The sequence below is a fragment of the Setaria viridis genome, chromosome 4 (assembly GCF_005286985.2).
Source record: "Setaria viridis chromosome 4, Setaria_viridis_v4.0, whole genome shotgun sequence".
Taxonomy (NCBI): domain Eukaryota; kingdom Viridiplantae; phylum Streptophyta; class Magnoliopsida; order Poales; family Poaceae; genus Setaria; species Setaria viridis.
In genome coordinates, this window is record NC_048266.2 from 7,422,642 (window position 1) to 7,439,392 (window position 16,751).

A 16,751-nucleotide genomic window follows, 5' to 3' on the forward strand; every position below is an offset into this window, starting at 1 on the left:
CGTGCCACACGCAAAGGTTTAAAAAAATAATAAAAATAAACTTGATCAAGCACACAGCTAGTACATCGATCACCTCACTTTGTTGTCACCGTTGAACAAATATTATGGTTTGGTCCATGTATGTTCATATTGATGAAAGCTATTATATCAAAGATATCCCAAACAAACTACCAACATTTTTAGATCACACGGATCTATTAGCAAGAAAGAATTATAAAGAAAAGAATTCTTTTGAATCTCTTCCAACATTTCTAGTTCCTGAAAATATAGAGCCAATCAGTCAAAACTCAGAACTACCAATTTATTTGGTCCCATTCATTTTATTTCTTTCCAAAAATTAAAATGTTCCGAATCATAAGAAAAGTGCTCTAAAATAATAAGAATATTGTACCAAATTTTCACCAATTCTAGAAATTCACCTAATCATAGGAGCAATGTATGGTAAACATATCCTTCTCATTTTATTTCTTTCCATAAAATAACACGTACCAAATCTTAAGAAAACTATATTGCATCTTCCCAATTATATAGTAAGTTCTTTTGTTGAAACACCAAATCAAGAAGAGTGATTCTATAAATACATTCTTTTATTGAACCATCAAACCTCTACCTGCATCACATAGTTTTCAAAAATTGTCTTATATTTCGAGAATTCCCAGGAGTGAAGTATTTGCATGGAAACATCCACATTATCACATTGTATTTTTTAACAGTAGAAAAGCATTCATAGAACAAGAATACACAATGTTCGTGAATGTATGTATATACTTCCGTTCAATCTCTATTTCTCAAATGAAGTATTAGAACCGGAATAGGATAGTACAAATCTAAAGGACAAAGAATTTGTTCTAGAATCCACACTAATTTGGTGCATCCAATTAATAAACTACATTGTCACGATCAACCAATTTATGATATAATGTTTGTAGTTGCTATCGTAATATCCGATGGACTATAAAAACAACACAAGTGGGTCGCAAACATCTGTTGTCTTGTTTTGTGTGGCAAGCTCGGTACTGTAGAGATCGGCGAACGCCGAGCACGCGCCGCCAGAGGAGACGTCGACGTCGTCCTTGGCAAGCTGCTCCTTGCCGGCGAGGGCCAAGGTAACCGACATGCTGATGATAATGAGGATCTGATCCAAAAAAAAGGAGACAAAATTAAAACGCCAAAGATCCAAGCACGTTGAGAAGAAGCAATAACGAACACGCTACGAGACCGGAGGACGTGGAATTCAGAAGTTAGAGCTCACCACGGCAGTCAAGAAGGCACCCTTGAGATTTGCGCAGGCGTCGCAGCACGCCGCGGTCTTGAGCCACGGGAGCCACCTGATCAGTCAACCAGCGTCAAGAACACATCAGCAGCCGACGACCAGGGCAAACGCTTTGGGAAAAAAACAAACGAAAATGAATGTTTCTTTATGAGATGAAATCAGGCGACGTACTCGTGCCACTTCGCGTTGGCGCCGGACAAGTAGCCGAGGACGCTGCCGAGAGCCATCCACAAGGAGAAGATCGACTGGCCAACGTTGGGACCATGCTGCCCAGCTGCAGGAAACAACAGTCGCAACATTAGCATCACTAATTTTTGTCATCCGTGCTCATGCTTCATGTTAGCGTGATCAGGTTCAAATATCAGAACACGATCGAAGGAATTGCTCACCGGAAAGGTCTGCCATCATCGCGCGAGCCGGTCCCTGAAATGACAAAGATTCGCAAAATGGTTCAGGCTCATCTCTGTAAAATTCAGAAGGATTTGCATACGTGCTTGGAAGAGTGAACAGACGTACCTGGACGGTGTTGTTGGCGAAGTCGAGGAACCAGAAGCCGACGATGTAGACGGCGGCGGCGGACCAGCGGGAGCCTTTGGACGTGCTGCAGTGCTCCTTGGTGTCGCCGAGGTGGCGTCCGATGTCCGCCGAGAAGCCGATCATCATGACCTGGCCAGAGCACCAGCGTCATCAGTCAGTTAAAAAAGATCCGAGGAAAACGCTACTGCCGGTAGAAAGCCAACAAGGAATCGCCTTGGAAAAGACTGGCGTGATGTGTGCGCTTACAGAGAGGCAGATGATGATGCATCCGGCAAGGATGAAGTGCCGCCGCCGGCCAATCTTCGCCGTGCATCGGTCGCTGTAGTAGCCGACGATGGGTTGCACCTGCCAGCATAATCAATGAGCCCATTAATCCCGGGAATTGAGAAACAGCAAGGAGATGACTGGACGCACGATAACGGATCCCTTGGTAATTTATTTCTACCCTATCTTATCCTTCCGAAATGTACCTACCGGTAAAAACTCGGCAATTAATGCTACTCCATAAAGATGGAAATAAAATCGTACATGAGCCGTTTCATACGAGCGCGATATTTCGAGAGGATTAAGAAAGATAATTTTTTTGCATTTATCCGAATAAACGATAAGATCAAAATCGTAAAAGAAATGCATTTACCACAAATCCGGCCATAGGCCCGCAGATCCATGTCAGCGAGACGTAGCTGTGGGAGATCCTAAGAGTCTGCAGCGCACAGATAGATGAAAACAATGCCTACTCAAATCAAGTAGACAAAAGAAAACAAAGCACACGGGGGAGCACGAAGAGATCGACGACAAGTAGCAGATGATATCTCATTCTCACCTGCGAGTATGGTGAGAGGAGGGAGAGCTGCAGCGCCCAGCCGTACTGGATGCCGCCGGAGACCATGCACGCCAGGAAGAGCCGGAAGATGCTCATCGACGGCTTCCAGCTCACATTGCTGTCGCCCTTCTCGCCAGCGAGGGTTACTACCGCCTCCACACTTCGCCGAACCTCCCATCTCTGGAAAAGAACTCCCGGGAGGAGGAGGTGGCATCAAATGGATTTATAGCTACAATGATGATAAAAAAAAGAAATGTGCGTTGATCGTGCATAATTGGATGCGCGGCGTCAAAAAGGAAATGGGAAATTTAAAAGTGCGTGATTGAGAGGCTCCAAAAGGAAACACCAACACGCGGTTGCCTAATATACGGAGCAAACAATTGATTGATTGATTAGGAAACTAATCAATAAATTAGTGATTTACTTTCAATCAACGAAGTGATCGAGGGGCTCCAAAAGGAAACACCACCATGCAGTTGCAATACGTGGGACTAGCGGGTAGGGAAAAAAAAAGGCGCGGGCGGGATTTAGAACGGTTGATTACGACGAAATGAATCCCCCCTCCCCCGTCGTAATCTTCCGTAGGGGAACATCTGAACGGTGGACCCTCTGTGAGGAGTACGTAAGTATAACTCTGGGTGATAATTGACATCAATTCTCTCGATTCTTTATAGTATTTATAGTATAGATAAGAGGTTAAGTAAATGGTTTTATCGTTCAAAGGGACGGTCCCAAGGCTCGGCCAGCCAGGGCATCTGCCCGGGCTGCTCGACGCGCATGCACAGGTCAGATGGGTAGAAAAATACACACGACGGCAGCCAGCTCAAACAAACACTCGTACAAGTGGCAACCCAACACATAGAGCGAAGATGTCGATTCATTCTTCAGGGCTTCAGGCACAAGCCCACGCAATTGAACGCTACAAAGAGGCCGGGACACTGATCATGTGAGTGGCCGGTGGCTCGGCGGCACCGACGTGCGAGCAGCCTCGATGCCAGCAAGGTCCCTTGCTGCTGGTGTCATGCACTCACGACTTTTTATCAATCGTTATATTCGCCTAGGCTCTAGAATATTTCGGCCTCGTTTGGATAACAGGGGTCTAAACTTTAGCCTTGTCACATCGGATGTTCGGATGCTAATTAGGAGGACTAAACATGAGCTAATTACAAAACTAATAGCAGAACCCCTAGGCTAAATCGCGAGACGAACTATTAAGCCTAATTAACCCATCATTAGCGAATGGTTATTGTAGCACCACATTATCAAATCATGGACTAATAGATTCGTCTCACGATTTAGCCTAAGGATTGTGCAATTAGTTTTGTAATTAATATATGTTTAATACTCTTAATTAGTGTCTAAACATCTGATGACAGGGGCTAAAGTTCTCACAACCACCCCCTTCAAGATCCACCGCTAGTTCAATGCGTTATGTAGATTTCAGCTATAGATGGGACATGATGGTGTTTGGATCCGAGAGAAGATGATTGAGAGTGGCAGAGGAGCGCAGCTCAATGAGTGCAGAAGCGCTCTGGCCGGAGCTTATAACGCTCTGTTTTATTTTTCCTATTTTCTTTTTATGTAAGTAGTACTCGAAAAATATTAAGTAATATGTTTGTAAAAGAATTATTTGGAAATTTTTTTGACACAAGTAGAGAGATGGCAAGCTCGCCTAGCTCAGGGGAGCTGTGATTTATTTTCTTTCTATTTTTATGTAAATAGTACAAGACAAAAAGAAATATCATCTAGCAAAATGGAGTGTGCTATACCTACCAAAATCCCAAGGTGGATTGGGAATTTCTGATTTATCAGTCAAAAATTAATGTATCCTTAGTAAGTGGCTTTATCAATTGCTTGATGTGTAGGTGTTTGGCAAAGGTTACTAAGAAACAAATACTTAAATGATAGATCCATCACCCCAAGCGAGCGGCAAAAAAATAGGAGATTCTCAATTCTGATATGGCATCATGAAAGTCATATATAATCATTTACAATATGGTAAATTTAGAGTCAATAATGGAACTCAAACTCGCTTCTGGAATGTACATGCCTGGGTAATCAACCATTACAAAAACAATATCCCTCGCTGTTGTAAGAAGGACGAATGCATCTATAGAAGAGATAATAGGCTCAATTCCACTTATTGCTTGGAATCATCTAGCAGCGCATTTGTGTCATGTACATATTTTCAATAAGGGAGACATGTTTACGTGGAGTTTACATTCAAATGGCAGATTTTCAGTCTATTCGATGTATAAACACATGATAAACAAAGTTAACTGCTTCCCAACTAGATGGTTATGGAAATTATAACGCCCATTTAAAATTAAGATCTTCCTATGGTACATTGGGATAGGAATCATCTTAAAACACAACTTGATCAAAAGAAATTGGAAAGGAAATCTTCATTGTTAGTACGTATGTAACCAAAATGAAACCATTTCACTTGTTCTTTGAGCGTCATTTTGCTAAGTCGATATTGTGTATAGTCAAAATTGACATTGGTTTGAATGTCGCTAGGTCCATGTATATATTTGAATAATATATTTTCAATTAAAAAATATTATAATTATCATTAAAAAATTATCTAGCTACCCGCGCTATTTGTGCGAGCCACTTTGATAGTTTTAAACATTCAATTGTATGTATTTGTTTCATCGTTTGACACTTTTACTAAAATCGTCTAGGCGGCCGGGGACATCGTCGACGCCTCCACCAACGCTTTACCCGTTTCTGCAAACCAATGTCAAACATAAGATCAGATGCTACCCATCAGAAGAATATGTACCTGCGCCACCGCGCGCCAGCGGTTACATGCGTGCATGTACGCCCTTTGCAAGGCACAGCACTGCACGAGCACGACCACCGCACCCAGACAGTCCCTGCCTTGTCTCCTCTCTAAAGCACCTGTCCAGCCTATCGTGTACACTGTGCAGAATGCAGCCACCAGCCAGAGCCGTAGAGCCCAGCGGGCAGCGGCCACCGGCCAGGCCACACACCTAACCCTGCATGAAGGCATGAAGCCAATGCCCGTTTAACGCCGTTACACTTGCCCAATAGGCGGCCGCCGGCACGAACGGACGCGGCGGCTTCCAATTTTCCAAACACGCGCGCGCACCCATGCGGCCATGCCAATGCTGCGACGCCAGCGGCCGCGCGGGCAAAAGCGCCGAGGAGGCTCCAGCGTAGCCCGACTGCCCGAGCCCCGCGGACCGGGCTGGCGGCGGACCCGACACGAAAGCGATAAAAGCAGCCCGCGCCAGGCTGCCGGTTCCAATCAGGCCGGCATGAGCAAGGCCTGCCCGGCTCTGTTCAGCTGTCAACGCCGGAAAAGCATCCGCGCGTACATGCTCCGTGCTCGCGTACCAACGGAGTACGTGCACCGTCGATCGGGGCAGCCCGACTGCGACCGGCGGAGTCACGTGTGGAGGGAGGCGCAAGGCATGGAGGCGCGCGCCGCACGTAGCCCCTGCGCGCCTGGGAGCGGTCCCGGACGGAGGGGACACCGTACGCCCGGCGGCCGGCGCCTTGTCTGCCCGGTGGGCGCCGCGGGTTGCGACCTGCGAGGCGTGTGCGACGCTGCGCTGCGGCGTGGCGTGCACGGAGAGCAGTGCTGCGGGCTGCGCGACTGCCCGTGCCGGTGCCGTGCGTGCAGGCATGTTTTGATTTGTAGGTGATGCGGCGCGGTCACCTAAGCCTCGGGAACGCGTGGCGGCGCATCGGTTTGCACGTGCCCAATGCCACGGCGCGCGCGTTGGCCAAAGTCAACTGATTTCCCTTGCCGTTAGATTTCTGTCAAATTACTGATTGATGTGGGCACCCTTCTCGCGTGGGTTTCCCTTGTTGCGAATGGAGGAGCTACTAGTGCATTGGTTTTTTTTAAGATAATACTTTACTGGCTAGTGCATTGGTTAGCACCTGGCACAGGCATAATTCGTCTTAGGGCTTTGGATATCCAAACAGGTGTGCTAAAAGTGGTGTGCTAAAGTTTAGTATCCTACTTTTTTTTATCACACCCAAGGGGTGTTAAAGGGTGCTAATCTGCTAAAAGTGATCCCTCTCTCTACCTCCCACCGTTGCCCTTCTCTCTCTCCTCCCCGCCACAACACCCGCCGCCATCCTCCTCCGCCTGGCCCCGCTGGCGTGGGCAGCCATGGTTGCTGCCACCGCCACCACCCGATGGAGGGCGCTGGGCGTTCGACCTCTCCGCCGGCGTGGAGCCCACCCTTGGCCCGCGCCCCTCGGTAGGCGAAAGGAGGTGGTTGCCGCTCTCCGACGCCGCCTCTCTGCGCGATGGCTACCGCTCAAGCCACCTGGCCTCGCCACACCCAACCCCAACCCCTGGCGGTGCGCGGATCTGGCGGGGGTGCGAGGGAGGAGCGGGAAGGGAGGCGGCGGCGGCGGTGGCGGGAGGGAAGGGTGGCGGCGCAGCAGCTCGGAGGAAATCCCACGGCGGCGAGGACACGGCGAGCGGCTTGAAGTAGCGGCGGCGGTCGGTTCTTGCTTGGCCGGCGCGGACGGGGCCGAGCGCCCCGCCTGCGGCGACGCGACGGTGACACCTCCGCCTGCAGCGGCGGCGGCGTGGTGGCCGCCATCGGATTGTGGTGGGGAAAGCAGTTCCCTGGCTGTGAGGAGGGGTAAGGAAAAGGAGGAAAAAAGAATCGGCGTAAGGGAGGTGAGGGTAACCGCTAGCCATGAAGAGGAACGGAGAGGACTAATAAATAGGGGCAATGTAGTCATTTCTCACCAAATGTGCTAAACTTTAGCACAGTATCCAAACAGCCTCAAGTGCTAAATTTTAGCACTCCATTTGAGGTTAAAGTTTAGCATCCCGTGTCCAAACAGTACCACTGTGAGGTGGATGTGAACATGATCATCCAAGTTTGAGTTATTTTCGACACTTTGACACAAATTAATTTGAATGCCTACTTTTGCTTCAGTAATAAAACATGTGCTTCGTACAGTTCTTTACCGTGCACTTCCTTTTCTTTTCTCCACAGTAATTTACCATGTTGGAAATATTTCCAACTTTATAATGATCCTTCCACAAACAATGATCAGTGATGACTCAGTTCAACAATCTTTTATCTACTCGTACTCGTTATCTTTTATTATTGTGAATATGCTTTATCTAGCACTGACTGGACCCATCAAAGCAAAAGAAAAGGCACGGTCGTCAGGTTCTCCAGGACCTTGGTTGCGCGCGCTTCCCGCCGCCCACCGGTCAGCCGGCCGAACCCATGCAGCCGTGCCGGTACCGAACCCCCCAGGGAGGCTCCAGCTCCAGCCACGCCATCGACGCACGCACTCCACCACCACCAAAGCCAAACCCCCCAACTGCTACGTTCCCCCGACACCCAACTCACTGGCTGGCTGGCTCCGCCCCGCGTCCGCGAAGCTTCTCCCTGCCCCCGCGCCGTATATAGGACCACGCACCCGCACGGCCACCACCACGAGCACGCCGCACGCGCGCCCACCTCCAACCCACTTCTCGCTCTTCTCCTTTGCCGCGCCGCGCTCGTGTCCGTGCGCACGTGCAGCCGTGCTCGATCGGCACAGCCAGCCATGGCGGCGGGCGCCGGCAGGTCGAGGGAGGCGGACCCCGCGCGGTGCAGGAGGCACCCGAAGCACCGGCACGAGGCGGGCGTGTGCCCGTTCTGCCTCCGGGACCGCCTGTCGCGCCTCTCGGCCGCCGCAGCCGGCGCGTCCGCGTCGTCGTCGTCGGGCTCCTCCTCCCCGTGCTCGTCGTGGGAGGAGACCGTCGCGCTGTCGTCGGCGCAGGCGCCGCGGCCCCGCCGCGGGAACCTAGGCCTGCTGCTGCGGCAGGAGGGGAGGGAGGCTGCGGCGCTGGCCGCGGGACGCCGCGTGGAGCAGGAGCAGCATCAGGAGGAGAGGACGGCCAGGAGGGGCAGCAACTTCTGGGCGCGGCTGCAGCAGCAGCTGCACCACGGGGGCTGGCACAGGAAAGACGGGTGCTCGGAGGCCGCCGAGAAGCATGGCGACGCCGCCGCGACAAACAAGCGAGCGCCTTGGGTCTGATGCAGGCGGCGGAGGCCGACGTGAGCGGCGAGGTTGTGTGCTGTTCGCCTGTTCCTGTGTTTACGCCGTTGATTATCTCGTAATTCCTTCGGTTTCTTTTCTTTCTGTCCTGTGAATCTGTGATCTGCTGGCCGACTAGCAAAATGTGGCCTAATGGCTCGCCCATTTTGTAAACATCACCAAATGAAGGCTTTGCACTCGGCTCATTCGTGTTCTTCTGCAGACATGATCAGGAAGCTAATCGTGTTCACTGACTGGTCAGGCTTATGGTCCGTTCACTAGTAACCGTGCGACTGAGTTGTTTGCCTGTCATTGGCATGTAGTGACAGGCATTTTTCTAGTCGTCAGGCAGGCATAACTGCTGCGTAAAGCAGGGCCATCTCCCAGCAATCAGCATGCACTCCTACCTTTCTTTTTGAGAAAAGACGCATGGTGCTTTTCTTTTCTTGCATGGCAGGTGCAACTAATATTCTCGCACGAGGTAGTGTACAACTAAGACACTGCTTTGGCAATAATCTTCATTATGCATGGATTCTTCTTTTTTATTTCAGGGAATTCATTATGCATTCTCCGTTGTGGATGTTGTTTGGAGTTATCTGTTCTGAGTAAGCAATCATATAACATGCCAGATGCAATGCAACAAGATTATGCAATAGACAAGAAACACCTCTGACAGGTGACAGCCCATAAAACTTGCACAAACACAGCACATTTTTGCGTTTCCCCATCTTTGTTAGTTTGTTACCAGACACAGAGACACTTGCCCTGTCTAGCCTCCTACGCTCAGGACAGAGCATCATGTTACCAGACACCAGTTCCTGTTCCTGTTTACACTTCTCCAAAAGAACTAGTGACCTGGGTCCCGCGCCAGCCCGCAGAAGCCTACAAAAATCTATACGTCCTGTACCTTTGGTCAAGTCCTGTCATCATGTATTCCTGTGTCCACTTCTGTCTGTATCTACTGTCATACAGAAAGCTAAAATGGCTGGTTTATTGTGAGAGGAAAACACTGCTTGTTGGCTGATAAGCCGGCTGAATAAACTGAAGTGAACAGGCCCACGGAATCCTTCACAACCTGAGTTTTCTCGTTTCCTACCTTGAGACACGTCAAGCGATCTCGATGATCTCTCAAGAGCTGCGTTCCTTAGTGTTGTCGCCGGTCGCCACCGCCGTCGTCGTCAAGGCAACCCATCGTCATCGAGGTGATCGGCGTCCGCGTTGCTCGAACTCCGTTTCAATTTCCGGAAGATCTCATCGAGCGACTCCGTAGCGGACGCATTCGTCCCGAGGCTCGAGGACGGGCTCAAACGAAGGAACTTCCTGGAGCCCAGGCTTGCTCTGAAGTTCTGAAAGCTCGTCCTGATTGAGGCCCATCTTGAGGCCGTTCCAGCAGGTGAATCTGGTGCTATACTCGCAGAAGCCGGCTCTTCAGAGCTCCCGTCCTCAAGATTAATGGAGATGGAGGCCGATGAGTGCTCCTTGTGCAGTTGTTCCACTGATTTCGGACTGCTGAACTGATCTTCTCTAACTGAAGAATATTTGTGGGCGACTTTACCACTGCGTTTCGTTTGGGTGGTTCTTTCCGACTTCATCTCCGCTGTTGCTTCAGCTTCACCCTGTGCAGAACAAGTCGAAGATGAACAGAGAGCGAGACCTCACCATGGACTGATATTTGAGTTTAGAATTTCAGATTTTTTTTGAATGCAAATAGAATTTCAGATTCCAGCAAAAGAAGACTGCAGACTCCTGGAGGAAACAAAATAACATGTGACAATTCTCACCAATGGTTCATTTCCCGATTCCACGTCTTTGCCTATACTGCTGAAATTTCTTGCTAGTGGAGTTGCATGCTCACTGACCTTGCGTCCCTGTTCCATCGAATTTCTCTCTGCAGAAGAAAGCAAAATACATCAGGTGATATCTGATAGAACAAGCCACAGACCATCGCTACAGCAAAACAGACTTCTCTAAAGAAGAGTAAGAAGGAAAACGAGGAATGAGCAAAAAGGATTGATGGTTCCGAAACTGTAGCAGAGTTTGATATGTATTTTGTAAAGATAAGTTGGCAAAAAAGAAAAATTTAGATACCGAGGCAAAGTTAGAAACACCTGAAAATTTGAGATACATGATCCTATCAAGGAAATGCAGCTCCAGGTTCATTGATAAAATTGAAATCCTCATAAGAACATAACAGAGAAGTGAAAGAAAAAAGGATGTGTGGGGCAACAAGAAAAGATAAATTATGCAGTTCCTACCTTTCTGCAGAATAAACATTCCTGATGGATCCAACCCATCCATATCTTCTTGATCAGTCCAGCACTTGAATCTTTTCAGGCTTCCAAAAAATTCCATCAGATGCTCAAAGAAATTACCGGCAACCAGTAGAGTATAAACAACCATAATGAGTGGGTAGATTTTGTTGAAGGTTCTCCCGAAGAAAGGAACAACATCATCAATATTTCCCATCCTCTACATATTAGTACAAGATATAATCAGCCAAGCAATTAACTGATTCAAAAAAGAAAATAGCATCCTGAGAAATTCTACACTTTGCAATTGCATTAGAGTATCCTCCAAACACCTTCCCTTTAGAGAATCTGACCATCATTGGGGAAGCTACTGAATTCGAGTAAGGCCTGTGTTTTAAATATTTGTTTATAGGATTCACAAAATTACCATTAGGTGATATGTGGATTTGATCATCTTTGTATCAGTGATTATCTGAAGAGCCATAAATCATAAACTGGGACCCTGTATTTGGCATGCAAACTCTAAGCTGGTAATCACGTAGTGTTTTTTAACTTATGTTTCCTAGTGTGCACAAAAAATATTTTCCCCTAAATCTCAGAAAATAAAAAAGGTTTTATCATTTCTTCTCTTACCAACCAACATCAAATATAAAAAATTGGGATGAAGAATGGCTACTCAAATACCACATTTTGATTTTATTTTAGTGCCAAGAATGTAGTAAAAACAATACAGAAAACGAACATATGAAAATTATCACCTTTTCAAAAGTAGTTTTAGCATTACCACCAAGGTGAATGAGATTCAAAAAGTTGTAAGAAATGGGAGGTGCATATCTTGCAACCATTCTGCAGGGAAATATTTGATGTAAAAGCTATATTAGGTTGCAGAGAAGAATTTTTAACACTTCATGCTATTCATTCAAAGTACTAAAAGGTGGAAAACTTACGAGCAGATCATAAGCAAGCTGACGGAACTAGTTTGTCCTGGGGTCAACGAATAGAAGAGCATCATCCCAATCCTAAACAGAGAATAGTATGTGCAAATGCACATGTACATCAAGGGAACAAATGCAGCAACCTATTAAGAGGCAACTTTAATTAGCAAAAAGAATAAGGAAATTGTTTTCTTTTCATGTGAAACAACAGTATTTGATCCTCTAAAAAAAAATTCCGACAAGCCATCAGGAAGCATTGTTCACGAACTAAAGCACAACTAGTCGTACATATCTTTTTTAAAGAAGGAATAGTTATGTAAATGACCGATTCAAAGGAGAAGCAAAAGATTAACATAATCCCATGCAAAATTGTGCGATTTAGAAAGGCATATATGTGTGTGTGAAAGGAAGTGGGGGTTCCTGTGTATTTTACCAAACTAGTAGCCAGTGATAACAAGGCAAAGTTGCATCAATAGAATCATCAAATTTCGTACCTGGACTAGAACTTCGTGCTTTCCTACAGCATTTATAAGATTGGAGAAAAGTGACAGATCAACATTACTTGGCAGCAATGTTGCCTCAGCCAACAGTATGGAAGCCGAGGTGCAGCCAAGGATAACAGAAAGTACTCTCACAAGTTGCTTTCTCAGTAAACAGCGCCAAAAAAACTCTGGAAATGTCAATGCGCATTTGAATCAGTTCCATGAATTGTTAAAATTTCATGGAGGTTACCTCAAAACCCTCTATGCATCGTATATGATAATTGAGAGGGTCTGCATAAAGATATATCTTTACTGTAAAATTTCTTTAAGCACATTTCTGCTACAAAATTCATGTCATGAATAAATGTCAAGTTACTGTTTTTGATCAGTATACGTACAAGCTAATAGAATCTTGCAGGAAATTTTGGTACGTCATTAGGATGTATTGATATACATATAAATCTAGACTTGAAAATACCTGTGGAGTCAAGGAACGACCCCAGTGTTCCTGATCGATTTTCCCTGAAACTTGATAGATATTTCCTGTAAAAGTAAACAATTAGATACACAGATGCTTGAAATAGCCCTCTCTAAACATTTGGCATGATGATAACCAACACTCGGGATTGAGGCAGTTTGGACAAATGTAGTGCATAAACGCTGAAATGTTACGAAGTAAGTATACTTAACAAATTTCATGAACAAGTGCAAGCATAAACAATACTCACCATCCACTGGCATCACGTTGCTCATAGTTTCTAATAGTGTCTTCTAGCTCAAGGGCTTCCATTACACAATTCATATAATCACTGCAAAATACAGTATACAATTAAGCACAATATGGACAAATAGGTATCAAGGAAAAAAATGTTTGAAACTACATACAGGCTACATGAGGTTTTGTTTCAAACTGCAGTAGTAACCCTACTAGAATTTACTAAAAGGAAAACATTAAACATCTATGTTATCCACATAAGTTTCACCTTTGCGTAATTTCACCCTTGAATTATTTCCATTTATGTTATACCCTTGAACTATCAAAGCAGGTGCAAATCCAATCCTGGTAGTGGTTACAAGACAGTTTCTCCAGTTTTCTTTTTTTAAAAAAATAGGTTGAAGGGTAAAATGTAGTTTTTTGTCAAAAAGAAAAATTGGTAAGGAAAAATGTCTTAACATGGCCACTGGCAGCACAATAATCATTGGACAATTTTGCACGCAATCCTATTCTACAGGTGTGAAATTGCCAGCAAAGGGGTCTGTCCGGCGATGGGCAGGGGCCAGCGGGTCAAGCTCGAAGTATGGTTGAAGTACACAGTGGCAACCGGCTTTATATGGCTTATTTTGTGACAAAATCACCTAAAAACCACCATCAGGGTTAGGTTTTCTCCAGTTCAAACAATCCAACAGTTAATATTAAGTATTTCCTGGTTCAGGGTTAAATTAAACAGCACTGGTAATTCAAGGAGCTCAATTCGTGCCTTTCTTTAATTAAAAACTGCATGATATAAAAGTTATGAACAAGTAATAGTTTCCTGTACATCATACCTTTTACGCCTATAATACTCCTCATGAGCTCTCCTAAGTTGACGCCGGAGTGTAGCCATTGTTTTGTTATCAGTATCATAGTCCATATCATTTTCCCCTAATTTCCCACCAGAAGGCTTGAATGCTGCATCATCTTGTAGCTGAGGAGAAAAGGTACGTGAGGTAATGAATGATTATGAACAATTTCAATATTAAAATAAAACTTCATGTGGTACCTGAGAATCCATACCATTCGAGCCAGCATATTATCAATGATATCCATGCAAGGTCTTAATGGATCGCGCTTGGACATTTGGTTCGAGGTGGCTTGAACAACCTTAGATCAGGCAAGGAAAAATTCTTCAGATAAATGCAGTGATCATGGTATGACTATTTCGAAACTAGAAAAGCACGTACAAATATTGCACTGCAATATTCTTGTTGAGCATGATCAAGCTCTTTAGCCATCTTCGCAACTTTGTGAGATAAAAACTGTAGGCGTAGAGTCCAATCAGCATTTCTCCATATATTCCTTGGAATTTCACTCAAGCCAAAACCCAGCAGGAAGGCACCAGTCACTAAGCCAAAGGTATTTGAGCATGCCATGGCAAAGCCCAAGATACCGCGAACCCTGCCAACAGGCAGTATTTCAAGTTAAAACAGTGAAGCAAGAATTCAAACGAACCCTATAAAGATTGACAAAAGGAATGGGTACAAGAAACAAATTGATTGTCGAGAGAGATTGAAGGAAGTGGTTGGAATTGGATAGATTTCAAATTGCCATGTCAAGAGAGTTAATTGTGGCTATTTGTTCCACTGACCACTGCAGTATAAACAGAGCAATGACACTTGAGGCCCAGATGCAGAAACATATTAGATGGGGATTATACAAGCCTAATAGACTTCTGAAGCATACCAATCATGACGCATGACAATGATCAAAATGAGTCCGAAAAGGCCAGTGGATCCCACGGTTGCATAATATGTCATATTCTTTTGGATGCTAGTTTTCAGCCTTTCTTTGAATGTGAAATCTCCAGAATCTTCATAGCCCTGAAGAGTGGGAACAATAGACCTGTTCAGGTAGATAGATAGAATTTCAAATGACAATACTGTAAAATGTACACTGCAACAAACAACCTACCGACCGCTAACCTAATAAAGACATGCAAGGAGGTAAATTATTCATAAAAAAAGTTAGGCAATTAGGATGCCCCATAAGTACTTTTTCTTATATAAGTCACAACTCGGGCGATAAATATAATATTCTAATATGACACAGCAATACCGACCAAGAGGTAAAGGTTTTATCCATGGTATACTACTTGTAGAATGCAGGGCAAATAAGAGACCATGTCAAAGGACCTAATTTATCTAGTTGAGGTAAACAATTAAAGTAAACATTGACATTGACCAACTGTGCAGTTAAAAGGTTCATTGTTTATGATCACTGACATACCATGCTAGGATAAATGTGCTCCAATATGACCAGCTCCAAAAGAATCCGACGTCACTCTTCTGATTCCCTGAAATTGCCTGCAATCCGATTATAGCATAATGGGTCAAGCCAACAGATTCCTGCCCGGTTCGTTTCAAAAAAAAACAGAGTAGCTTGCTGATCAGTACGCTGTACACGAGTATAGCGTAACAAGTAACAACACGAAGAATATTGTATGTACACTGTACAAACTGCGACAACTAACAAAAGTCCAATCAGTTTGTTGATGGCGAGTGTTTGCTTAAATCTAAGCAGCAGGAGTTGACAAGCCATTGAACCAGTCCAATGCGGCTAATTTGACGATTTCACCATCTAACCCCCGTCACCCTCGTGATTGTTTTCACGACTTTTTTACCGTACCTTAGCATTGGCATTACCTACCCAGAATGATCCACCAGCCTAAAATCATTCTGCGACAAACTAGCAACGGGTTCACATACGGTTAGTTCATCGAAACTCCAATCTCGACGCTACATTTTATCAGTGTCCATTATCCAAAACTGCGCCTAAAATCATATTTTGTGCTGCAGGAACAAATTAAACACAGTTTAATTTACTTGTACGCCAAATGATCTCTGATAGCGCCGCACAAGCAGGAAGCACCGAAGCAGCCAAGCAGCTAGTAGCAGAGGTCTCGGCGGCGTGGAACTAGCAGCGTGGCGCGGAGGGGGAGCAAGGAGGCGGCGGGATCGCACCATCCAGATGTCCGTGGGAACGAGGACGACGAAGGAGAGGGAGCAGAGCCAGGCGTATCCGACGACGGCGAGGACGCGGGCCGGCACGGCGGGCCCCGCGAAGTAGCGCAGCGTCGCCGCCACCATCCCCACCGTCAGCGGCAGCGATATCATGTAGAACACCCACATCTCGCCGCCGATCCCGTTCCGGTCTCTTCCGCCTCGCCGCGCCGATGAGAAGAGAACCGGAGAGGCGAGGGAGACGAGTTGGTGCCCGCGCCGGCTTGGCGGGGAAGAAGGCGGCGGGAAGGCGTCTTAAAAAGCTCTGGCGTTTTGGGGATGAGGTGGAGTGGTGGGTGGCGGAGCTGGTGGGACCGGGGCCAGGGCCATACCAGACCGGTTCAGCTGCTCACGTGGCTGGCGCCTGGCGGTGGGCCCCGGTGACCGGAGCTCGTCCCTTGCTGTCGGCTCCACCTTTGACGTCAGCACTCGGCACCGCATGGAGTTGGACGTGGACCGGTTCCGCGCCTCCGACCAGATCGTCGCCGGGGTGAAGCGCCGCCGCCGGATAACGTATGTGTAAGCGTGTCAAGTGAACGCATCGGGCCCAATCAATGCTTGGAATTTTCGCATTAACAAAACCTTAAACCGTGACCTCACCCGGTGTCTCGGTACGGAAGTTCTTTTGGGGGGCGGCCTGCGTGCCTCGACTTCACG

At 46.4% G+C, this 16,751-nt stretch overlaps 3 protein-coding genes across 4 annotated transcripts; 1 reads left to right on the forward strand and 2 right to left on the reverse strand.

The window, feature by feature from the left end:
* Positions 1–836: 836 nt before the first annotated feature.
* On the reverse strand, positions 837–5,457 carry LOC117853878 (sucrose transport protein SUT5). The gene is made up of 9 exons (XM_034736157.2): positions 5,422–5,457; positions 2,634–2,813; positions 2,448–2,513; positions 2,057–2,155; positions 1,790–1,939; positions 1,663–1,696; positions 1,445–1,547; positions 1,253–1,328; positions 837–1,135 (listed from the first exon to the last, which is right to left on the reverse strand). Exons 1-9 carry the CDS (start codon positions 5,455–5,457, stop codon positions 953–955), a joined length of 927 nt encoding a protein of 308 aa, XP_034592048.2. The 3' UTR covers positions 837–952.
* Positions 5,458–7,804: 2,347 nt separating this feature from the next.
* LOC117851698 (uncharacterized) lies at positions 7,805–8,878 on the forward strand. Its single transcript, XM_034733569.2, has one exon. It carries the CDS (start codon positions 8,199–8,201, stop codon positions 8,670–8,672), a length of 474 nt encoding a protein of 157 aa, XP_034589460.1. The 5' UTR covers positions 7,805–8,198; the 3' UTR covers positions 8,673–8,878.
* Positions 8,879–9,365: 487 nt separating this feature from the next.
* Positions 9,366–16,519, reverse strand: LOC117851697 (uncharacterized). 2 transcript variants are annotated; one of them, XM_034733567.2, is made up of 14 exons: positions 16,056–16,519; positions 15,322–15,398; positions 14,779–14,937; positions 14,280–14,493; positions 14,113–14,199; positions 13,884–14,023; positions 13,067–13,147; positions 12,817–12,881; positions 12,351–12,526; positions 11,869–11,999; positions 11,680–11,767; positions 10,928–11,141; positions 10,454–10,560; positions 9,366–10,288 (listed from the first exon to the last, which is right to left on the reverse strand). In XM_034733567.2, exons 1-14 carry the CDS (start codon positions 16,221–16,223, stop codon positions 9,851–9,853), a joined length of 2,145 nt encoding a protein of 714 aa, XP_034589458.1. In that variant the 5' UTR covers positions 16,224–16,519; the 3' UTR covers positions 9,366–9,850. The 2 variants fall into 2 exon arrangements, with proteins under 2 accessions (XP_034589458.1, XP_034589459.1); XM_034733568.2 differs by having other exon boundaries at positions 14,779–14,915; positions 16,056–16,116.
* Between the last annotated feature and the right edge of the window lie 232 nt (positions 16,520–16,751).